The sequence below is a fragment of the Opisthocomus hoazin genome, chromosome 7 (genome assembly GCF_030867145.1).
Source record: "Opisthocomus hoazin isolate bOpiHoa1 chromosome 7, bOpiHoa1.hap1, whole genome shotgun sequence".
Lineage (NCBI taxonomy): Eukaryota > Metazoa > Chordata > Aves > Opisthocomiformes > Opisthocomidae > Opisthocomus > Opisthocomus hoazin.
Genome location: NC_134420.1, coordinates 70,760,285 through 70,785,423, shown reverse-complemented (window position 1 = coordinate 70,785,423; position 25,139 = coordinate 70,760,285). Strand labels below are relative to the sequence as shown.

The 25,139-nt window shown below is 47.1% G+C and overlaps 1 protein-coding gene across 1 annotated transcript; it reads right to left on the bottom strand.

The window, feature by feature from the left end:
* Nucleotides 1-1,882: 1,882 nt before the first annotated feature.
* Nucleotides 1,883-24,193, bottom strand: GCH1 (GTP cyclohydrolase 1). Its single transcript, XM_075427088.1, has 6 exons — nt 23,808-24,193; nt 11,877-11,986; nt 9,563-9,618; nt 5,883-5,914; nt 4,790-4,874; nt 1,883-4,184 (listed from the first exon to the last, which is right to left on the bottom strand). The coding sequence occupies exons 1-6, from the start codon at nt 24,115-24,117 to the stop codon at nt 4,058-4,060; spliced, it is 720 nt and encodes a 239-aa protein (XP_075283203.1). The 5' UTR covers nt 24,118-24,193; the 3' UTR covers nt 1,883-4,057.
* Between the last annotated feature and the right edge of the window lie 946 nt (nt 24,194-25,139).

Below are 25,139 nucleotides of genomic sequence, written 5' to 3'. Positions count from 1 at the left end.
TGAACCGGGGAGCCCAGCACTGGACACAGCACTGCAGATGGGGCCTCACTAGGGCAGAGTAGAGGGGAAGGAGAACCTCCCTCGACCTGCTGGCCACTCTCCTCTTGATGCACCCCAGGATCCTATTGGCCTTCTTGGCACCCAGGGCACACTGCTGGCTCATGGTTAACCTGTCGTCCCCCAGCACACCCAGGTCCCTCTCCACAGAGCTGCTCTCCAGCAGGTCCGCTCCAAGCCTGCACTGGTGCTCTCCTCCGCTACACACCCAGAGCTGGAGGCTCGCCATCTCTCAGGGGTTTCCCAGCTAGCTGGGACGGCCCAGGTTCCTCACACCTCCTCTCAAAGCCCTAACAGTGAGGCTGGCCATGTTTCTGTGAGCTCCCAGGAGTACAGGTTGGGTTGGGCTGGCAGCGCTTACGTCTTTAGGCAGCAGCATTCGTCATTCACCACCTACCTGGCTAATCTTGATGACCAGGGGCAGGATCTTGCACACAAGAGGGTGCTTTGAGGAAGAAGTTTTAGGACTTGTGCTTTGCAGCAGAGAACATGAAAATCCACAGTGGCTTTAGGAGCACTTGAGGTCCATTCACAGGCAGCGCACCTGGGCAGGAGACATCTGCCCAGGGTTTCCAGGAGTGGCATCCCCATCCCCAACAAGCTCCCGCACTAGGGACAGCCGGGACACGCTGGCAGAGCAAGTGGCCACCAGCCCAGTCTCTGCAGGACCCTCACACCAAAGCACAAGGGAACCAAGGCCACTTCTTCACACCATGAGATAAGCAGGGCTCATCACCTCCTGGAGCTCCTAACTTTGCCTGAAATGAAACATAAACCTGCATCTAGAGGTGGAACGCAAGGGGAGAGGACCAAAGAGCCTCTGCCAAGGACTGGCCATTCCACAGCACGTGTGCAGGACCTGACGGGAGACACCCAAAAGAAAACCACGGTGAGAAAAAAAGCATGATGGAGGTGTTGGATGGGGGGCTTTCAAGAAAAATAGCTGTGAAGTAACACAGGCTACTGGAGGGCATCAGGAAACAAAGACCACACGTGACAAAGCAGGTGGGATCTGGTGAGATGTGGTAGGTCAGGGATGGGGGATGTCACCGTAACAACAGCTGCTGGTTCTGTCCCAGATTTGATTCTTCTCGCTCCCTTCTGTTCTGACCAGCTGCAAACACTTTCAAGCTGAGTATTTTTTTTGCCCCAATGAAAACAGATTTTCCCAGGATCACAAAACCATGGAGGCTCCTTCCCAACCCCACACCTAAAAAAAAAAAACTAAATGAAGCGGCAGGGACTAGAAAATCTCTTCCAGCAGTGCCTGTTGCGACAAACAGGCCATTTCCCACCACAAGCACCAGCTTTAATACACAACCGTGGGAAACACAGAAGTAACTCAGCTTCGTGACAAAGCCAATTCTCGACATCGCTCCTGGGGCTTCGCAGGAGGGCGATTTCCAAACAGGACAGACCATTTGGAAAAAAAAAAAAAACACCCAACCAACCCATGAAGGGCTGGAAGGGGCTTTCGTTCATGATTCCTTCTCCGTTTCTGACAGCCACAGCGCTCGCCCACAAAACCACGCTGCACCAGCAGAGTCCTCGTCCCTGCCTGCAGCCCCAGAACTCCCCCAGCTGCCTGGTTTCTTGTGCTTCAGCGCGGAGGAGTAGGTAAGAGATTAGAGAAGCTGTGCTGCTTTGGGCTGGGATAGAGTCCGATTTCATACAGGTATCCCCACCCAAGGAGACGGAGCTTGTGCCACGTCCTCGGGCAATGCCGTGGCCTCCAAGTCCCCACGGACGCTACCGCTCCAAGGATAACGGCCTTCAACGTGGTACAAGCGCAGGCTGTAGGTACTGTACGTACACACACACCGGGTGGAGTTAAAGCTTGTGTATTTGCACAACACCAACGTTCCAAAAAACGCACCAAGTCTTACAACAACAAAAATGGGAACAAACTCCAAGGCCACAAGTAGAGAGAGGTACGTTTTCAGGACTACAGGTCATGGGGAAATAAAAAACAGCGGTGGTGCAATGGGAACTTTATCCTGAATAGAGATAAGAGGTTAAAACACAACCTTTTCGTTGCCTCGGGAGCAAGACAGTGTTTCACAGAGTCCCCATTTCCAGACTAAAGCAAGCAAAGAGAAGCAATGCACTAGCGTGCGCCCCTTTGGTCCTCAAATTCGCCTCCCAGTTGCTGAGCTAAAATGAGAAATAGCTTTACTCTGAACTGCAGGCAAGAAGGATTTAAGGCTTTTCAGCTGGGTATCGGAAACATAACTGGAACTGAGAAGCGGCAGGATCTGCTCTCAGTCGTTTCAGGAAAACGAATGCCACAGAGTTAGTGTGTTTTATAACTGTGCAACACACACGGCTCATTTACGCCAGCAGACAAACACTCACGTAGCACCTAGCTCTACAGAACCCAGCACAGGGGATATCACAAAAGATTTTTCCAATAACGCAGTGAAGGTCGTCACGGTAAACTTTGTGTAATTAAATGCACGAGGTTGCTGTTCTTGAAAGCTCTCTAGGCCCAATGGGAAAGTTGACCAGACAGGATTTTCATTTCGTTTCCAACACGGGTCGAAGCCAGAGACAGGAATGTCGGTAAGATGGAGCTTGCCAGACGAGGAGCTCCCCTTTAGGTTAGCACACAGAACATCTTGGATTCGCGTTCGGCACAGCAGATAGGACGGTGGGAACCTGCACTGTGGGCATCCAACACCCTGGCTGACATTTTACTTTTTAAGTTTTGCCTCCTGTGCTCAGTTTGAGCAGGGTGGTTTTCATTTGCGCCTCATGTTTTCCCAATTAAGAGTTACAAAACACCCATTAAAATTGTAACAAAGCATAAGAAGTTCAGCCAAGCCCAGCCGACTGAAACTTTTTGTACCAATACTGCCACATACAGAGGTTGCCACATACACAGAAAAATGCAGTTTAATTCATTTTGATGGCCCTGGCAACGCTTTTCTCAAATGCTCTTATGAAATAAGTTGTCATTTCAGGTTACCGTGTCCTGAAATGACTTGCCACCAGGCAGGAGAGGTACCATGTGCTGTGTTCAGGATTTCAGTGCTCACCTTTGGTCCAACATTTACCAAATGCAAATCTTGACACACTTGAGCAGAATTCTTCATTTTCAGATTATCAGACTGGATTTACCTTCTCATTCTAACCCACGGAAATCCAAGAAGGAAAGCTCAAGATATAAATATCATTAAAAACCTCTTTGGATATCTTAGCACTTTGCAGAGACAGACTCTGGGGTTTTTTCCCCCCCTCCTGTTAAAGTTTGCTTAAAAAAAGGAAGAAACTGACAGTTAAAGTGGTCAGACATTCTGAGGCACAGATGAAAGGTCCATAAAACCCTTTAGATTGAGATAAGACTATGCCCCAAATAATTTAGAAGTTAACTCCCTGCACGTTAAGAGGCTAGGAAAAATGTGTTTTAAATTTCTCAAACAAACAAAAAACACACAAAAAAGAAGGGTTAACACTAGCAAGAGTATAAAACACCACCAGAGGTAACATCTCAGAGAGGTATAACGTACATAACCAGATATTGAAACAGCCACTGCAGGACTTGTGATGAAGTAGAGTCAGAGATCATTCGGGACCATCCTTTCCAGCAGAGGTACAGTATTTGCAGCGTAAGTGGCCCCACAAGGATCCACGGCCTTTCAACTGTTTCCTCTGCTGCTCCATACTTATTCTAACAAACAGAATTTTTTCATAAATATCCATCTCGCTCCCCAGCCCCACTTTTCTCCTAACAGCAGCATATTTTGCATTGTAGATGGAAAAAACCTTTCCAAAACCCTATTTGTAGCTTGTAAGCCTGTGACATCAGCATCATGGGAAATGCAGGAGGAGCCTAGCTCATCGTTCCATTTTTCATTTGCCATCAGAAGTCTTTCACTGCACAAAGACTATGACAACAATTCACAACGATCTAGGTTAAAAGTGAGACGTAGGAACAAGTAAGGACAGACAGTGACACTGGACAGAACAATCTCCAGAGTGCATTTAGAGAATAACAGTTTCAGCTCCTGATGAGTGTCAAGAATTCTTCCCGGGTCTTCGGGTCTTCCCGGAATACCCCCAACATTGTGCTGGTTACTGTTTTACTGTTCATTTTCTGTACCCCACGCATTACCATACACATATGCCTAGAAGAAATAAGAGAGGGAGAGGAGTCAATAAATCAGGCATACTCAAAAGAAAGAAGTAATCCTACAAAGAGAGACGTTTCTTACGTGGTCACCTTAAATTCTGGGGAAGTGGCATAACTTCCATACCCAGAATGGACATCTGTCAGTAGTACTTCAGCTGTCCTCCACGGAAAAGAAAGTAAAATTCCCAGCCCCTGAGCGCTGCCTCCTCTCCTCAGGTCCTAGGAAAATCCCCCCTTTCCAGGGTGGTGCATTCTGATGACAGGGACACGCCTGTTGCTAGACCCAAGCTTTGCTCTACATGAGGAAGCAGAAGGTGCACTGAGGCAGAGCACGGACCCAGTGCAACTGGGACAGCCGACCGCCCTGCCGCTTGCCGCATCGCCGCAGTGGGTCGGGCAGGGCCCCCGCTCTAAATGGCTCCAGCCCACCAGGCCATTCCGCTGAGCGGGCAAGGATCACTCCGGCCTGCGCTCCGCCTCGTAAACTAGCGTGGCACACAGCTACCACAGCCCAAGAGGCAGCACCCAGCAGCTCTGCAGCACACGGCTGGCATCACACGCGGCCCACCCACCGCTACGGAACAGCTCAGAGTAACTCACGTAGCCTCAATAACCACTCCGACTCCAGCGGGCTGTAAGGCTTCCGTGATGGCTATTGCGATTTGTTTGGTAAGGCGTTCCTGGACTGAAAGAACAACAAGGAGTTCAGAAGCAGCGTTAAATGTGACCAGCACCAATGCCCCGCCGCTATCTGCATGCCACGCGCGAAGGACAGCAACGCTGCATCCTCACTTCCAAGCGTGACTGCTCCCCACCACCACACACAAGCTCTGCTCTTCCTAAATAAATTTTATTAGTACCAAATCCTATGTTTTGTATGCTGGAACAGAGCTTCTACGTGCTTGTTTATATTAGGAGTCATTCTGCATTACACCTTTACAGGAATTGCATTACCATTATTTATTATAACACCTCTTGGATTTCCTGTAACGCAGTTACACTGTCTTGCTTCTCTGCTTTCTTTTGGTTTTTATATATTTGTTCACCGGGTTTGCTGTTGCAGTATTCATTCCCTACACACAATTTCTCTTTTTAAGGAAAGGAAGTGGAGACCAAAAATGAGCAAGTTAAAAGAGTCTATTGCTCTGTAAAGCTTTACTTCCTGCAGCTCCAGCACTCTCTATTCATCAGTTCAGCACCTAATGGTCACTAAGACTTCTGCCACCCAGAACAGGCCAGATTCAACTGCAGGACAATGAGAGCAGGCTGAGCCCAAGCCAAGGCCTCAGATCCTGCAGCTTCCTCCGCTTCTCGGGGACAGCAGGCAGGCAGTCCCCAACACAGCAGCTCTCACTTCATCTCTTCAGACAAGAATCCTTGAAGGCATCTCTCAAGTTATCTGTAGGAGACCTCATCTCCAGCAGCATCCAGCTAGCTTAGTTATTCCTGGCAGCTGTCTCCTGTAGCACATTTATCCTCTGAATCAGTTACTGCCCACATCTACTTTCACAGGCAGATTTTACCCCTCACTGGAAACACAGGGGCTAAGATGATAAATGAGAAATACCTGTTCAAGAACACAGTGTTTTTCTTTGCACTAAAATTTGCACAGCTGTAGTCCACCTACAAGTACCAGTACCCTGAGATGGCCAGCAAAGAACTGCAAGTAACAAAATCAAAAACTCATGTTTACCTTGTAATCTTCTACTGTATATTTCCACAATCCTAAAGGAGAAAGGAAAAAGACAGTGTTATGCTTATTCCTATCCAACCATTGTCTGATCATCACACTTAACGTGACACATGTTTTTCCTGGAAATCTACACGAGATCTTGCTGCTGCCGAGCCCCTCGCTGGCATTGCTCAAGGACCTCCCTCCACACATCACTGTGTTTAGTGACAGGTTCCCCCTCCCTGCCACCCCAGAGGCTATCGCAAGGGCAAACCTGTCACTTCTTTAGGCCAGTGGCATCCTGTCTTGGATCAGGAATGGTGTGGCCAGCAGGAACAGGGAAGTGATCGTGCCCCTGGACTCAGCACTGGTGAGGCCGCACCTCGAGTGCTGTGTTCAGTGTTGGGCCCCTCACTACAAGAAGGACATTGAGGGGCTGGAGCGTGTCCAGAGAAGGGCAACGAGTCTGGGGAGGGGTCTGGAGAACAAGTCTGATGAGGAGCGGCTGAGGGAGCTGGGGCTGTTTAGTCTAGAGAAGAGGAGGCTCAGGAGAGACCTTATTGCTCTCTACAACTGCCTGAAAGGAGGTTGGAGTGAGGCGGGTGTTGGTCTCTGCTCCCAGGTAACCAGCGATAGGACGAGAGGCAATGGCCTCAAGTTGCATCAGGGGAGGTTTAGATTGGATCTTAGGAACAATTTCTTTACTGAAAGAGCAGTCAGGCACTGGACCAGGCTGCCCAGGGCAGGCAGAGTCCCCATCCCTGGAGGGGTTCAAAAACCATGTAGATGTGGCACTTCAGGGCATGGTTTAGCAGGCATGGTGGTGTTGGGGTGACAGCTGGACTTGATGATCTTGGAGGTTCTTTTCCAACCTATGATTCTGTGATTCTCCTTAGAGCTTCTTCTGTCGGCTGGTGATTTTGAATCACTTGTACCACCACCCACCTGCATCACACAGTTGCAAGGGAATCCATGCCTAAAGACTCCCTGAAAGCTAATCCTCGGACTGAGGTCAGACTACCTCCTTTTTCTTCAATCTAAACCAAATGCTGTTCTAAGGACAGTTCAGATACTGGAATTGACAGAAGTCTACTGAAATTAAGCAGGAGACTTTTTGGATTCTTGCATTTAACCAACTAAGAACAATGAGATAGAGCTGGTTTTATTTAAAACAGATACTTTCCACCCATATATCGCACCATCCTTCACATTTCAGTGCAGGGATCACCTTAGTGCTCCTCTCGAACATGACTTCAGATTCAAGCCATTTGTGGGGCAACCCATGTGATACCACCATCATTGATAACCGCAGTACTATAACCCACACATTTAACAAAAATCTTACAACTGCTCTGTAACTCAATGGGTGATTCACACCAAGCCCAAATGCTTAATTACACGTCAAGTGGCCGTGTAAAGAAGTTGCTTTAGAAAGCTTCAGTACCCATCTGGTCAGACTAGACAAAAACCAGACACTGGCTGGCAGCCTGGGGCATCAGTTACAAGAAACGTTTCTGACGATGAGACTCGCCTGCTGTTTTGGAGAGAGAATTATATGCACAAACTCCCCTCCAGAAATCAAATGGTTGTGTTATAGCTATTCTAAACACAGCAACATAATATTCAGATTAAATATATGATAGGAAACAAGCTGATGCTGAGCTATTACTACACTGGTACTACACATAAGAAGTCCTATAAGCATGTTTATGTAAAAACAGTTATTTGTGTTAGCGTTTTCAAGCCTGAGATTAAAATCCAGAGAAAGATGTTTGTTTACTGAATACAGGTCATCCACAACTGCAGAAACTCACCACATTAGACTAATCCTATTATGAAAGATTAGGCCTGCAAGTACCAACAGCCTCACAAATCTTTGTTTGAACACTGGTTGCATTATATAGGGCACGAAAGGGAAGCACTATTTGGCCCACCAGTCTCTTCATGGTGAGCACTCAAACGCAAGGGAGGACTGAGAACATTTTGTTACACAACAGTCTAATCTTTTCATGATTGCAGCGTATGGGAGTTTTACCCTAATTTGAAATAGAGGCAAGATTTAACCTTTCAAGCACAGCACAGAAAGCCTTGCACGTATTCATGCATGTTTCTGTACAGAGAATAAATAGCAAGAAAATTGTACACTTTAGCACTATGTTGCTACTTGCATTAAAAATCACCAAAGACAGTTTTGAGCTCCTTTTTATATCTGCAATTCAGAGGCAACTAGAGATTGGAGCAAGCACAAACCAACTGATGCGTATTTCAAATGCGATCCTTAATCCTGCATTTGAGCCCTGCAGAAATAAAACCGAGTGCTAAAGATAGTCTCTTCAGGAAGGATATTCGCCTTCAGAAATCCAACTCCAAAAAAACCCCTCACCACTTAAAAAGATCCAGCCACAAAAGTACCAGCCAACACTCAACGCAAGCCATAAACTGCCACACAGCCATCTCCAAGTGTGAGCAGCTACAGAAGGCAAAACCTTTTCCCCAGCAGCTGCAGTGCTGTCAGCTCAGAATCTCATCCTACAATTTCAGTAATTAGGTACAGCCACATAAGACACATATGAAAAAATTTAACTGCTGAACTGCCTGTTTCAGCCTTTTAATCAGAGCTAAGTCCATTCCTATAAGCACTGCTAGAGGACAGGAAGTTGGCCTGCCTGTAACATGAGGTTACGCTACCAAAGATGTGACCTCCAAGGGCCTTTCCACTTCCAAACTAAATTCACTGTTGTGCAAGCAGAGCACAGAACAGAGCTGACTGACTTTAAAATGTTTTAGTGTCATATCCTACACATTTCTTACCTGCTAAGAAAACCCAGCAGGCATGCAGATTTACAAGGCTAATTCTCATTAGCATTATCGGAACTACAGCAAGATTAACAGATTGGGTATCAGGGAAAGTATAAAACAAAACCTACGTGGTCTTTCTGAACTACAGCTAATTTTTCAGATTCGTTTCTCACAAGCAACTCTTCCACTCTGATCCCCAGTAAACTGCTTCCCCTTCCTCACCAGAGCTAGAAAGTGTCACTTGATAACAAGACTCCGCGCAACAACGGATCCAAGGGCACTTGCTGAGGAAAAAGCTATTTTACGTAACAAATGGCTTTCTCAAGTGTATCATAATTGCTTTGTTTCTTAGGCTGAACCTTATCTATAAACTCTACCCCACGGCTCTCTCAGCAGGTCTCAAGTGAAAGAAAGAAATGCCAAATTTATCTGAAGAGTCAGCTAACAGATTAAAGCTTTAGATTCAATTTCTATCCATAGAACGTGTTCATTTACAGTTTGGAAGTTTGGGATTTTTGGTCTTATCGGTCAATATAAACATTGGTCAATTATAAATAGTAAACGGCTAGAGATCCCCACTGGTTTTTGTGGCCTGTCTTCGAACATGACCAAATTCTCGGTTGTTCTTGCTTCTGTGCTCCCTGCAGACATCAATGCTTTGGGTGAACGTACAAAAGCATTACGGCTCCACTACAGTCGACTGATGTGAATTAACACAGAGCTCTAAGACTTATCTGTCTACTCCACAAAAAACATAATGCTGAGGATTGGTCTAAATCCAAATCCAGGGCACAAAGTGGGCTGAGCTTTAGAGGGGGGCCAGATTAGAAAGATTAGCACAGTTAGCACAGCTTGGAATCCTTTTTACAAATTAGCATCACTTTCATTACATTAACACTTACCTAGCAAGCTTGCTGAGGCCAAGTACTTGTTTGTTGGGAAGATAGCCAATATGTACCTAGACAGAGGAGAACAAACTATTAACAGAATCAAAACTACACTTCCAAACGCATATGAAACTCATGCATAGAGAATGAGATGTGCATTCGCCCCAGAACTAACTCTGGAACAGTCCAGAAGTCTTAGCATGTGGGAGGAACATGCCACCATGCAAGCCTGAAAAATTGTGGAGCTAACGGAGACTGTAAATGCCTGGTGAGGTCAGTGTCCTGGTGAAGAACGGGTAAGTTTTCTGAGGGGGGAGAAAAACCACAACTCTTCAAGAGTCAAGGCTTATGTTCCAAGTCTCATGAATGCTACAGAGTACTACTACATTTGGGTACAAAACGCAGTCTATCACTCAGCACAGCACCGCTCATCTAAAAGAAATATGCTTTTCTTTCGAGACCTAGAATGGATTTAGGGAGGGATAGGGACTGTACTTTACTTCCAGTGAAAGTTCTGATGGCAAGAAGTACTTAGCCACCAAAATCAGGCTGCACTTACTGATTATTTTTTTTCAGCTATTGATAGCACCGTAGATCACTGTATGATTAAGTCAACTTCCATCCTGCTTGAATATGGATTTGCTGAACGTTTATACAGAACACATAGTTGCACTAAGTTGGAAAAAGTTCTTGAGAAGAAAAGTGCTCAGATACAAAGGTAAGGGGAAAGCCATTTAGCTGCTTCTTTTTAGAAAGCAGCATAGGCTACTTGAATTCAAGTGGGTTTACAGCTGTAACAGATTATAAGCCAGCATTTCTGTCACTGTACCAGAGACTTGAAAAATTAGCCAAGATACAGTAGGGGAGTGTCAGTGTCGGATTCTGTCTCAGTGCTTTGCCTAGAGGCCCCATCTCAGAATCCTGTATTGCTGTACCTGCAGTTAGAGGTACCACAGCGCACCTAATTACCTGGCTAACTTGCTCATTCCTATCACTTCTGTTGGGTAATCAACCCACTGACACCTGAAAAGACATGAAACATTTCAGACAAAGTAAGAGACATAACTTAGAAATAAGCGTTGAATCCTGTTCCCCATAGAGTATTGTTGTGAATGTCCTAATTTCATTTAAGATAGAACCGCAAATACAAGGCCTACTGGTCAGTATTTGCAGCCTGTTTGATGTACCCAACAGGAGAATGGTTAGTCTGAGAATATTTAGAGGCATACCAAGTCATTTAGCAGACCATTATACGAGCAGGACCAACTCGGTGTTTGCGAGGAGATTTCTCCAAACCACACAGGCTAAACAGCTAGATGTAAAAAGAATGCATATATTGCCACAGGAGTAACGAAGAGAATATGCACAGTACGTGTAACCAAGAATAACAGGCAAAATAGAAAGCTTGCGCAGAAAAAGAAGTTACCTTGTTTTCCCGTACAAAATACTAGCAGTAAGAAAAGAAAGCAGATGAAATTGAGTTGACTCGACTAAATAAACAGCTGGTTTCTGTTTGGGTATTTTATTTTTGGGAGACAGTTTATTTGGAAGGTGTGTGGTACTGATCGAATTTTACTGACAACAAAAGCACTGTCGACTCTCTGGCCCGCGAGTACTTTAGGGTAGAACGGATGGATCAGAATAAGCTCCATCCCTCCGTGCCGATACGGGAGCGAAGGGGCTGAGACGTGCAGAAGGGACTACCTGCTGTGAACTCTCCAGCTTGTTTACAGCTGTTCACTTCAGAACTTTTATTTTATTTTTTGAAGTTGTTGGCATCACAATTTCAACACCACGTGAAACACCAGCCCCTTTCCTGGGAGTCCCTGCCTAAGCAGCCTCCTGCTAGTCAATTTTGACCACCCCACTCCTGACTGGGCTTGCTTATTAAAGACAGGGTGCTAATCAGAAGTCTGTTCCACTCACAGGGGGGTTCCCGAGATGAATGCGCACTAGATAGCTCTGAGCCAGAAGCTAAATGCGTGACACAGCCAGCGTGCAGGGTGAGCTGGTTTAATATCAAGATGTCTGCCCTCAAGGCTTGCTGCTGCTTCATGAAGAAGAGCTTTGATATGAAATGTCAGAAACCATTAGATTACTTCGACTAGGAAAGGTTGAGCATTATATTTTAGGAGCTTAAATTCAAATAAAACTCACATTAAGGAGGTCTTCCTTATTTGTATTCTGAAGATTAACTTCTAGAATCATAGCCGTAAGCATTAAATACTTATAACTTTAAAAGCTTTGTAGTTACAGCTACAAAGTATTTTACATGTATCTTAGGTCTTTTATCGTGTATTCCCACATCTATTTTGTGAGGAAGAGTTACCTTTCCAACAAATGGAACGAGGTGATGCTCACACAATGAGAACATGTCTATGTCCTTCACAATTACCATCTCATCATGATCTTCATCAAAGATGGCGTCATTCAGAACATCTGAAATTAAACATGCGCATTAAAAAAACAAAACAAAAAAACCCACACAAGCATGGAAGACTCTTCCAGCCAGTATCTGAGAAAGCTTGTAGCAAGAGCATAGCACTCTCAGAGCACAGATTTTAGGGTTAAGACATTGGAGGCAAGTCAGGAGTAACATCACAAGTATGCTTTGGTTTGCATAGGGTCACACAATTGCCACACTGCTACGTCAGACTACCTACGTGCTACACCAGAAGTCAGCCTGTGCTCTTTTATTTAAAAAGTAGTTTGAGCCCAGGTTAGAACGATTCTAGCCTGTGAGAAATTACTGACTTCTTTAGAGCAATTAAGACTACAGCTGATAAAGCCAGCGCTAAGGAGGAGAGCACGTCTCAAAGTGAGCTTCCATTAGTGCTTCCACATACCACAAGCAAAGCTGAGCCTGAGGTTTGGGAAAAGCTAAGCCATCACAGCGGTTTCTTCAAGCACTTCAACACCAGCATCGCTATCTTCAAGGAGGCTTTGCACGCAAATAAGATATTCTTGTCTTTCATCCTGAAGCACACCGGCCAGCAGCTGTTCAGGCACACAGAAAAATCAAAGAGACAGATCTATATCCACAGACTGGGGAGAGATTTGCTGTCCTGAGCGGAAAGCAGGCATGCATATGCATACTCCAGCCTCATTCTGCACCTCAGAGTTAACAGAGAATTTAGGTGGAGAAACCCACAAAGATAGAAGAAGAGACAACTCAGTAAGAAAAGGAACATATAATGTGACACTTTGCTAGTCCCAGAGCTCAGCAGACCAGATCCTCAGCTGATTTTAGCAGTCCCTTGACAAGTCCCCAGGCAATCCTGACACACAGGTTACAGCAGATCACTACAGTCTCCACAAAGTTTGCAGGCAGCTGGACCATGCTTGGAGAGGTTAAGAGGAGAAAAGCTGTACAGAATAGAGAGATTAAAGGGGGAATAGCAGGAGAGAACTAGCTGTACGGAAGGGCTGGTAATCAGAACATGGAACTCTGCAAACAAGTTAGCTTGAAGCCATGCTGACTACTTGGAGTTACTTCCAGGAACCAGTCAAATAAATCAAGGCCAGGAGGGGAACCAGGGTTCTCAGGGACTGCCCTGCTTCATCCACAGTGGAACTTGGCACCTGCAGCGACAGTTACACAAATCTAATAGTTGTGTCTGCTCTGCTTGCCTTTAAGCCTTCCCCTGACATGCACACACACCTAATGGCCACCATCTGTTGTCAATAACGTATCATCATCACGGACCATTTTAATTTCCTGCTTGCTATCAGCACTACACAGGTAACCCTGGAAACTGTGTGCAAGATATTCTGCCTGCGACGCACGTTCTTTGCTGAGAAGGGCTGGCAACCCACTAGACAGCGAGGCTGAACCCCAGCAGGCTTTTGCTCAGGTCAGAGAGCAGGAGTAGGGGGCATGGAAGAGGCCAGGAAACAACTCTGTAAAGGTACATAATTTTGTTCTTCAAATTTCAGAGTCTAGTTTACTCCAAACACTGCTGGAGAAGATTTTTATTACACGGGGAGCACCATGCAGTTGTGTAGCTATGAATTCAGCCAGGAATAGCCAGAAACCGAAACAAAGCAGGCTCAGAGGAGAAGGAAGGGGAGACAGAGCAGCCGTCTGGGTTCTTAGCTCCCTCCCGCAGCACTCTGCAGACGTGCCATTTCTACAGCAGAAAGGCAAACAGTGGCTTCACAAAACCTGCTACTATGCCCAACATTATTAAAACAAAATCCAAACAGATCCACGAAGCATCTCCAGAGTGACTGCTGCTGTTATTAGACCACCAGTTTGGCTCACACCAGCCTTGCCAGGAGCGGATCAGAGCCCGATGTTAGATATGGATTTACGTCAGCAAACTTGCGCAGCAGACTGTTCAGAACAATCAAGAACGGCCACATTCTCGTTAAGTCCTGGTAACGTGTGACACAGCGTAATGCCAAAGCCTCAACAGCAGGTACTTCAACTGCAAAGCCTCATATATGTGTATGCTTATGTATCTACATGCTCATTCAGGTATAAAATATATATGAAGAGATCCTTCCAAACTTCATCTAAGGAAGCCAAGTCTGTTACTGGAATGCTGAACAGCCACGTTGTAGCACGGAGGCAGCTGTCAGCCTTCTTTTAAAGCTGGGGAAAAAAGGGTGACCTGTGAAGTATCCCACAGGCAACTTCAGGAACAAAATGCATACTTCTGGTGCCTAAGGCAATCAAAGAGGAACACAAAAGTCATCCCATCCTTCCCGAATATCCTCCCTTAGGGTACAGCCCAGAGTCACAGCAGCTTCGGTAACGCTCCCTCTCAGCCAAGGGAGCTTTACAGGTGTGTAAGCAGACAGATCCGTGCATCAAGAATATACCCACACAGCTGTGGGATGCTTCACACTTCTTGTTTGCACAGGTCTTGCCAAATTTGCACCTTAGATTTATCCAATATCAGCAACAATTGCAGTCGGATCACAGATGATACCTGCTCAGCTGCATAACCTCCGAGGTTGTGCCTGCAGCAGCGTGTGCTGATTTTAAGATGGCACCAGTTACTCCTTGAGAAGGAGGACCAGAGGACCAGAGCCCATACAGCAAGAAAGAAACAAGCTGAGCATCAGCCCCTCCAATAACCCCTCCACAACCGCCAGATGACACAGGGACACAAGGTAAAACAAAATGTGAGACTGAAGGCCACTACCTGAGTAAAACGGCCATGGTGTTCAAGGGGGAGCCCCAGTCACCCCTGTCCTGCTCCAGTCCCTCCTGGTCACGCTTCACAAGCCTGTTCTCCTGAAAATAAGCATAGCTTGAAGACTGCCTATCCCTATAGCTCCCCCGTTGAAATCCAAGCCTTGCGTTGACAACAGAAGAGTTAGGTAAAAGTAACTGTGACAAGATGCTGTGCTATGTCCCACTGCAGCACTTGTTTTCAGTAATTACACAGGAGAGACTTGTTTGCCAGAGACTCCAATGCTTTGTGGAGAGAGGCAATACCATTTTATCTAACACTATCTGCCTTTATTTTTTAACCAGTCATTCAATTTGCAGCAGCATCAAACAGGGCCCCAAAGAGCTCAGCCTGCAGTGCACGTTCTGGAGAACTTAACGGAGCTGAATGGACAGAAAGGGAAACAGGGCCTCAGATTAACCAGGCCAGAAGAAAGCTGGGGACAAACTTGTGCCTCTTTTCCTGTTCTTCCATTCTACCTACCAGGGCACGCTGCCTGCGTCACTAGCTTGATTTCAGTGTCCTCATTCGGAGGCCCCAAAACATTTACTCTTGGACAAGATCTAAAAGTCATGTTGTCCCTCCCCAGGCCTGTCCCAGCTCCCACAGAGCAAGGTGGCTGTTGCACTGGCTACATCTCTCAGCTCTAAAATACCCACCTGCCCTTCTAATGCAACTGCATCTTTTCCATCCTTTCCTCCTGTGGCACCAGGATCTCCGAACCAAAAGCATAGAAGTCAAGAGGGCTTTCAGAGAAAATGAGGGCTAGAATTAAATACTGCTAGTTTGGTTTCCTGACAAAGCAAGGCACCTGCAGCTCAGCTGGGCTCCCCCTCAAGAGGCTACTTTTCCTTAATACAAAAAGGAAATTCTTCCTCTCAAATGAGGCAACACTTCTACTCCCTCCAAGTACCATCTACATAATCATCCACATCAGCAGGACAGGACTAGGGTCTCCTCTGCTAGCAAGAAGATGGGCATGTTCATACATCGTCCTTTGGCCTCTGAGTCATACCTCCCCTCACTCCGCTTTTATTAGTCACAGCTCTGCTCTAGCCCTGTCTCTAAGCCAAATGGGACTGCAAATAACACCATTTTCATTCTCCACCACCCCAGAAAAGATGAAGCAACTTACTGCTTAAGTCCTTAAGCCTAGACACATCACGTAAATGAAAAACTAAGATTCGAATTAAAATACATGGCTAGGAGGAGGCAAAGAAGAACAAACATTTTATGTACAGCCAGGGTGTGCTCTAGATCATTCCAGGCGATTTTTCCTCCAGCCCAGAGTTCAAGGGCTGTTGGAGAAACTTCAGTGGGCTGTAAAAACTGAACAGTCATCTCTGCTGCAAGTTAGCTTCTGAAACAGAGCAAAATTAATTTTCCCCCCCTTATCTTCAGAGGGTTGATAAATGCAAAAATCAGAATTAGACAAAGACAAAATGAGAAAGACCTTTCAGGATTTTGCGTCAGAGCTAAGCAAAAAGACCTGTTGCTATAGAAACTATTTGCATGGCTTTAATGTGACACAGGAAGGCAAAAGCACCTCTGGCAACCAAAGAAGCTAGAATCCACCCGGTAGCTGGCTCAGCAGGTGAAGGGAATGAGGACTGGCAGCACTCTGCAGAGCAGCACCACATCACCTTCACAGCCCTTCAGATGTCCCATTTTTACTACGCCTGCGAGACAGAAGGCTGAAGCGATGTAGGTTGTTCTCACTATGAGACAAAATACTTCCCCATGGTGTTAAATTGCCCCACTGCTCCTCTTCAGAGGAGTCAGACGGAGGATTGTTCAGTGTCAAGAGGATGAAGGCAGTCTCAGAGATTCCCTGACACTATTCCCTTAAGCTCCTCTACCCTGGCAGAAGCACAAGGTTCTCCTGATACCCATTACACAGCTCCAGACTGTCCTCAGTGATAGCCCCTGTGCTCTCCATAGTGACCCATAAGTCCTGTAAGTCACAGCAGCTGAGGCCATCGTGGGAACGGGTTCAGGCCAAGGGAAGCAGACATCCTATGAAGGCGGTGAGGCAACCCACACCATACCAATGCCCACGAGCTTGAACAAACTGAAGTACAGGCTGAGGCCAGGTACCCAGGAACACAGACTGAGTTACACCAAAACCAATGGCAGGTGGCCGTGCACAAGCTAGGAACAGGTCATGATTTGGAGGACACTCCAGAACAGCACAGCCATGAGCCAGAGACCAAAGGCTAACCATCCATTAAGGCAGAATCAGCTGGGGTATGGAGCCACGAGCTAACAGCTGAATGTGTGGTAGGGAAACCAACTGACTACAGGGTCAGAATTACATCTGGAAGGACACTGCTATGAAAACCTCCCAGCTGCTGCTGGGTAAACAGTGAGATGGAGAGTCAAAACTGAATTTTTTTTATTTATTCATATGATGACACTACAGGATAACTGTAGTTAGAGAAAATATTCCAGACAAGAAACAAGAAAATTATTGCAGCCTTTCAGTATTAAAAATTTATCAGGAATTTATTGTGCATACAGAGAACAGAAGCAGGCTACAAAATCAACTATTCCTGTAAAGAGTTCATACTGCTGCAGAAAGTTAATGACTTCAGGTTGCTAAGAAAGGGAGTGGTCTGGGTATGCCACTTCACAACAGCATTACCGTTTGCTTCAAGAATTCTTGAAGAGCTCTAGAAAGAGACACAGTCTAAGATGCCACATGGTGATTTAAATAGGCAATAGAGATCAAAAGATGGGGAGAAAATTAAAAGGGCACTATGTGGCTTCTTTGCCATAACCTAACAGGAACCAAGACAAACCTCATACACAGAAGGAATTTGCAAGTTTATGTAAGTAAGTTTACAAGTTAATATTTCAGATTTCATCACTGCCACACCAAAGGGCTAGAAACAGACCTTCAACTTTCAGACAGGAACATTTGCTTCAGAAGCAAAGCTTAATTCCTCAGTTACCAGAAGACTGGTGAAACAGATGTGTAATTTAAGGCACATTTCATTAAAGCAAAGAGAGGAAAAGCATTATTGCTGTTCAACTAGTTCTAGCCATCATTTGTACAGATTTGTTTATTTTCCTATAAGACACTTTCCGTGTTGTAGTGAGAGATTCAAGTCTATTCATAAGAGACCAGTTATTGCAGACTCTCAGAAGAAGCTAAGATGAGGTTCTAGGAGGTGTCCTCTGCCAGGAGTTTTATTAATATGACAGAAAGCAAGGTTATGGATATGTTCATTAAAATGTGTCATGATTTTCAATACCCATTTCAATGACTCGTGTCACAGAAGGTGGTGAAAGCGCCCCCATTCACACTTCTTTCTGAAATTGAAGCAAAGGAAAATCAGAGAAGACAAAACAACGCTTTGGAAAAGCAACATGAAGAGATCAGAAGCCTTCAACAGTCAAGATCCAAGAGGTTAAGACATTGAATAAATTCCCTGAGAAAACCCCAAACAAGCTCAATGTTCCTTGAGCATTACCAGGCAGAGCAGATCATCCTGGAACGTCCTACAGCCCCAGTTCCCAGCAGAAGTTGCACTGCATTGAGTACCTGTTTCAGCACAGCAGACTTTACTCATGCAGGGGTAGAGGCTGAGGAAAGACACCCACACTCCCCCAGGAACCTTACTCTGAACAACCCTGTATCTCCCATCCTCTGCTTTACAAGAAACAAGCCACGGCCACACCACAATAATGCTGATGGTGAAGTTACTAATAGGTTAGACTGTTGCATCTATGAGCAGCAAGACAAATAACAGTACCTTGTTTCTAGGGAAGGACGAAGTAGCTCACCAGCTCTTAGCAAAGGGCAGCGCTGCCGATCAAACAGCCTTGTTTGTTTAAGGCACTGCCTGTCTATTTTTACGTAGTGATGCTTACCACCTCTCATCCACAGCAAACTGAGTAGGCTTGGAAAAATTTATGAGCTTACACCATTGTTGTCATCTGTCAAAACACCAAATCCACACAGACAAGAAGATGAAGAAAAGATTATTAAGGTTGCATTTTTTCACTGTTCACCATAGGAAGAGCACATAAACTAAAGAGAGAGGACAAGCAACATGCACACAGTGCAGAAGGTGTTAATGTACTGTATGAGACCTAACTGGTTGTTATTTGCTTTAAAATAAAAGCTGCACAGTAAAGTCACTTAGCTTCCAGGCATATAAAGCATATATGCAGCCTTTCAAACCACAGAGGTTCAGAAAGCAAAATTATCGTCTCCCAGTATTTCTGATTTTCATTTCCCTGTTAAACATGCTGAAAGGACAGCTGAACCCGCCAACATGCTTGAAAGCTGCCACACCTGCCAGAAAAGCCTTCCAGCTTTTATTCCTGTAACAACTATCACCACTACTAGCAAGTACACTGTTTCATGAACATGCTGTTTTGCTTAGAGTGCTCACGGACGATGAAAACAAGTTAGCTTCCTACTGCAGACACAGGCAGCTTGCTCAACCCTGTGCCTAATGTTTCCTACAGGATTACACAACTGGAACCAACTCCTTTAGGATTTGCCTTTTGAAGCTAGCTCCTTGACACTCACTGTAACTGACACTGTTTCTGTAACTTAGAGTTAGCTCAGCAAGATTGAGTCTGAAGCCTTCAGCTTCAGTTACAAGTTACTACTGTCTGCAATCTTGTATGTGCATTTATCCATTTACTGCATTTGCACACAGTTCTGCTTTGTAGTATTTGTATATAGACTCACAGACAGCACCTCAGCGTGTAACATTAAGCCTTTAGTAAAAGGAGGGACAGATTTCTCAAGACTTAGTCTTTCTGTGTGGCAGGCAATTGCCTGAACCAACTATAAGAAAGTTACAGGGAACCAGCTATCAACAGTCCAGTTCACCTTTATTAACCAAGAGAACAGGTTACTATTTTGCAATATAATTTACTCCCAGAAGTACAAATCTGATAGATCTGACCCTGGAAAAGAAAACATTCTTGGATGCTCATGCAGAAGCACTGCATGAAACTCAAAAGTAAAACTGTCGGTATCCTGTCTGCTCTGACATCCTTACCAATATGTGGTTTCTGTCCTAAGGGCTGTTAGTTCACACAGATGCCCAAGTGTGAGCTGCTAGCATTTCTTGATCTGGTCCCCAGATGGATTTTATTTGAAATCACTGGAAGCATTCTTGCTCCTCCAGTACAAGCTTGACGACTTGTACTACCGCAGCGAGATAGAGACATTTGAATACATTTTGTCAAAGAAAGAGGTTGAGGCCCTTAGTAAAGCCAGGATTAACAGGAGAAAAGACATAATCTAGAAAGAACAGCAAGAGCCAGATTTAGGCATTAAACTCCACTAATGGTTCTGAAATACAATACTGACCAGCTGCAGAACACAGATAGCAGAGATGAATAAGAGGTAAATCAGGAACACCCTCTGCACTATCAAAAACAAGCTAGGAAATACACACACAGTGGAAGCTGAAAAGTGGAACCAGCTTCTCTGCTACTCGCATAAATCCAAATGGAGAGAAGGGACAGAATTCAGATGTAATCTTCCCTACAACACTACAGAGTTAAGCTATGGAAAGTACAAAAATACAAACACAATCAGGTGTCATGGAAGCAAAATGACAACACCCAGAAAGCGAGATCAAACATCCAACATATTTAAACAGGCCCCAAAGGCATTATGTTCTCAGACACATGGCAATCAAAAAGATCAAGAAAAAAGGCTGTTCCTAAGGATGAATTCTCCATCAAGTCTCAAAAAGGAAAACAATACACATTTGCTGACTGCTGAAACCACACGTCAGCTCAGCAAGACCTCCTACAGTGTAGTTTCAACTTTACACTCTCCAGCTTTCACTACATTTCATAACTCAGGAATGTATCTATTATATCATTTTTTTGTGTTCCCATAGGGAAAATTAAAATGCTATCAGAAATGAATTGCTTTACTCCTGCCCACCAAAGGCAGATACTCCAGCAGACAAACTCAGAAGGCTGATTTTAAAGCCTGTACTCCCTTTGACTGCCTTGGTTTGTCTTGGTCGCTCTTTTCCGACTGCACAGTCTGGCGACATTTCCACGTACCAGCAAGGGTTGTGAGCTCAGCTGGGGCCCGCTGAAGACAGGTGACTGCTGTAACACACCTTGCTGCTAGCCCTGTGTTTGTAAATCACTGTCACAGAGCTTTTACTCGAGAAGCCTTCTATAATAGCTGTAAGCCATATTTTTCATATCTGTCTGCTATCTTCTGCCTGTTGGAGAATAAACTTGAACACATCTCACGTAGCACAAATCGTTGCTTTAACTTCTGCCTTATCCAAACAGTTCCACATTAGGAATGTAATAAGCTGCAAAATAAGCCTGAGAAAGCAAGAGGCCAGTGCTGCTTTGTGGTGTTTTGGGGGTTTTTTTTCGCCTTTTACAAGACAGTTCCTGGTCCAGTTCACAGCCTGGCTAAGCAGGCAGTTGTGTTAGGATAGCCAAGTGAACAACACACCAGCAGAGACCAGTGGCAGGAACTGCAGTCCCACAGCCAGCCATATTCCCAAAGGCTTTGTGGCTGTTGGCTCTAGGTTTCACAACGTATTTAAAGCTCTCCCGAGAGGAAGTTACTTCCATATCAACTCTCCCAGCCAACTCCTCATCCACTAGCCATTTTGCTAGCTACTATGGACTTGTCCTTCAGCTACAGCTCCTTCTTCTGTTTGGTTAGTAAGAGTGGGAAGACTGGAAGCTGGGCATTGTGTAAGGAAAAGCGAGTAGCTGGAAAGCAAAAGGATTCCCCACCTGACACAGGAAGATATGTTACAATCACAGCTTCATTTTATTTCCTAGAAAGAAAGAAAAAAGCAGTCCAAGAGTGCAGCGCCTAGCAGTGCAGTAGAAAGTGTTTTCTACCCTTGGATACAATACAGCTCTCTTCCAGGTACAGATATGCGGGGCAGGGGACTATCCAGAACAACTCTGCTCATTGAAATGTATGAGAGATTGGGACAGATTATCTGGGTCCCAGAGAATCCACACTGGAGCAGAATAAAGCTATTAAAAAAACCTTAAGGGAATGTGTGGCCCTGCACACAAAACTGGCAGCAAGATAAGAGAGGACTTAAGACAGGCAGCAACATCCTCCAGCTTCAGCACAGAAATTCATGCTCAGAAACTATCACTAAAAAAATCCTCCTGCAAGAGACTGGCAGGATGACTGAGAGACCTCCTGTGCTTGACAGGAGTAAAAAGACACAGGCAAGCCCCAAATGAAGGAAGTTATTCCTAGCAGACAAAGGATTATCCTGCAAGACCCTATAAAACCTCATCTCAAAGACACCATGCAGCAGTACTAGAGGAAGAGGTGAAACAGGCTGGCCACTGCAGCCCAGAGTCTGCTTCCAGATGTGAACATGAAAACGTGGTTTGATCTGAAAGGCAAAACAAACGCCAAGGCAGAAATGCTGTTTCTGGGGGAACCGAGGGCACAACATTGGCACGTGAGGATAAGCTGGCCATGAGTAAGTTAATGCTGGAAATTATTTGAGAAGAGCCAACGGCCGAGAAGTGAAAAAGAAAGTGAACATGAAAGCCAACCTTTAAATTGAAGCACTGTGCACTGACGAACAGGACTCTGACGTGTTAGCAGGAAGCTCCCCGATGCCAGCCAGCAGCACGGTTCAGCCTTTTCATTCAGCTGCAACGCTCTGATACACCAGTGCTGTACTCCAGAGAGCAGAACACCCTCAGCTCCGTCCTGACTCACACCCAAAAGTCCTTGCTGAGAGCGTCTGCATCCCTCATGCGCTAACAGGAACTCGCCTTTGACTGTAAGAGGGAGTAGAAGGGGGAATTCCCCAGCTTCCCAAGTCCTTTTTTACAATTTGTACTTGGTACAGTCCTTAGTGGAAAAGGCTGAGAAGAGGAAAACATATGTAAAAAAATTAAGTTTTCAAGCAGGATTTACCCTCCACTGGAACTCCACTTCGGAGTTGCTGGTGATTAGGATAACAAATCCCACCCAGTTCCTCACCTCCTGCCCTCAGGGAGGGCTCGCAGCCAGCAAGCAGACAGGGCACTCAGCTGGGACAGGGATGTGAACCTGGGGTGCCTCTCCACACCTGCATTCGCCACAGGGGCCCTGAGATGGGGCTGGGATCTCCCCGACCTCCTCCTTTCTCCTTGCCTCCCTTCCTCAAACTTTGTTCCCACCTTTGCAAAACGTCACCTGATAAAAGCATTGGCAGAACAGGACCTTTCTGCGAAAAATCCAGCCACTTCATGTCTGCTAATGCACACAAGTGTGTCCACCCGCTTCTGGACACAGCCTCGCTCAGCCAGGCTGGGGGAAGGTACGATCACCAAGTTTCTGTGCCAGGGTTTTAAAGGTCGCACCAGAAGAGGGAAAGCAAAAGCACTTGCTCTACCCAACCTAACCAGAAGCACAGAAGTTTGACAGAAGGGGAGCTTTACCAGCACAGAGTTTTCAAAAGCAAACCAGGGGAAGGGGGGGGACAGAGACACCCTGAGGTGCGGGTACTGCTGGTGACTTGCTGGCAAGGGGCACCAGGCAGGTGGCACGGCAGCCAGGCAGTGGCAAAGCCCATTTTACAGAATAAAAGCAGAAAGGGCTACGAGGATGGTGAGGGGACTGGAGCATCTCTCCTGCGAGGAAAGGCTGAGGGAGCTGGGTTTGTTCAGCCTGGAGAAGAGAAGGCTGAGAGGGGACCTTAGAAATGCCTCTAAATATCTGCAGGGTGGGTGTCAGGAGGATGGGGCCAGACTCTTTCCAGTGGTGCCCAGCGCCAGGACAAGGGGCAACGGGCACAAACTGAAGCAGAGGAAGTTCCAGCTGAAGATGAGGAAGAACTTCTTCCCTCTGAGGGTGACGGAGCCCTGGCCCAGGCTGCCCAGGGAGGCTGTGGAGTCTCCTTCTCTGGAGATATTCAAGACCCGCCTGGACAAGGTCCTGTGCAGCCTGCTCTGGGTGACCCTGCTTGGGCAGGGGGTTGGGCTGGGTGACCCACAGAGGTCCCTGCCAGCCACTACCATTCTGTCGAAGCAGCAGGCTCCAGCTCCGGAGCCCTCCCGGGGTGACCCCCGCCCGCCCGGGGCACGCTCCCTACCCGAGATGGTCTCCTGGTAGCCCTTGGTGAAGAACTGCATGGCGGTGGCCGCCCTCCAGGGCGTCTTCAGCAGCCCCTGCCGCTGCGGGTCCTCGCCCAGCGACCGCAGGATGGTGGTGTAGGCGGCCGCCAGGCTGGGCAGGCTCAGCTCATTGTCCTCCTCGCTGCGGGGCCGCTCGCCCCGCCAGCCCTCCCCGCCGGCGCCGCCGGGGGGGACGCGCGGCTTCTCGGCCGCCGCCGCCGGGGAGGCGGAGGGGAGCGGCGGCCTCTCACGCCTCGCGTACCCGTTACAGCTCCGCGCCGGCTCCATGGGCCCCGGCCGACCCGCCGTGCCGGGCAGCGCGCTGAGCACCAGCCCGCCGCACTCAGCCCTCCCTCAGCCCGCCGCCCGCCTCAGCGCTCCCTCAGCCCGCCTCAGCCGCCCGCTTTATACCGCCCGCGCCGCTCCCATTGGCCGCCGCAGGCGGGACGTCACCCGCCGTGTCACGAGCCGGCCGGTCTCAGCCCGCCGCGGCGGGGCGGCCTGGGGGCAGCGGCGGGAAGGGGGCGGGGGGTGGAGGGTGTCCATGTCCCCACCCCTGGCTCTCGAAACGCGCCGTCCCCAACGAGCGGGGACCAAACGCTGCGGGTTGTCCGCAGGGATCTGGCAGGGCCGTCACCCCCCCGCCACACGCCCCCTCCGCAGCCGGGCTTTGGTGCGGGCTCCGTCGCCCCAAGTGCAGGCGGGGTAACTAATTAATTTTCTTGATTGCCATCAAAATAGATGGCCAAGATAATAGAATCATAGAACAGAACCATAGAGTCGTTGAGGTTGGAAAAGCCCTCTGAGATCATCAAGTCCAACCATCGACCCCAACACCACCATGGCTGCTAAACCATGTCCCCAGGTGCCACATCTACATGGCTTTTGAACGCCTCGAGGGATGGGGACTCCACCACTGCCCTGGGCAGCCTGGTCCAACGCCTGACCGCTCTTTCAGTAAAGAAATTGTTCCCAATATCCAGTCTGAACCTCCCCTGATGCAACTTGAGGCCATTGCCTCTCGTCCTATTGCTGGTTACCTGGGAGAAGAGACCAACCCCCACCTCACTGCACCCTCCTTTCAGGCAGTTGTAGAGAGCAATTAGGTCCCCCCTCAGCCTCCTCTTCTCCAGACTGAACAGCCCCAGCTCCCTCAGCCGCTCCCCATCAGACTTGTTCTCCAGACCCCTCCCCAGCCTCGCTGCCCTTCTCTGGACACGCTCCAGCCCCTCAATGTCCTTCTTGGAGTGAGGGGCCCAGAACTGGACACAGCACTCGAGGTGCAGCCGCCCCAGTGCTGAGTCCAGGGG

Excerpts from the sequence above, each read along its gene's own strand:
- GCH1 (XM_075427088.1), bottom strand. The coding sequence starts at position 24,117 with ATGGAGCCGGCGCGGAGCTGTAACGGGTACGCGAGGCGTGAGAGGCCG. Across the intron at positions 11,987-23,807 it reads CTACCAGGAGACCATCTCGG|ATGTTCTGAATGACGCCATC; the intron begins GTAGGGAGCGTG and ends GTTTAATTTCAG. Across the intron at positions 9,619-11,876 it reads TCGTTCCATTTGTTGGAAAG|GTACATATTGGCTATCTTCC; the intron begins GTAACTCTTCCT and ends TCCTCTGTCTAG.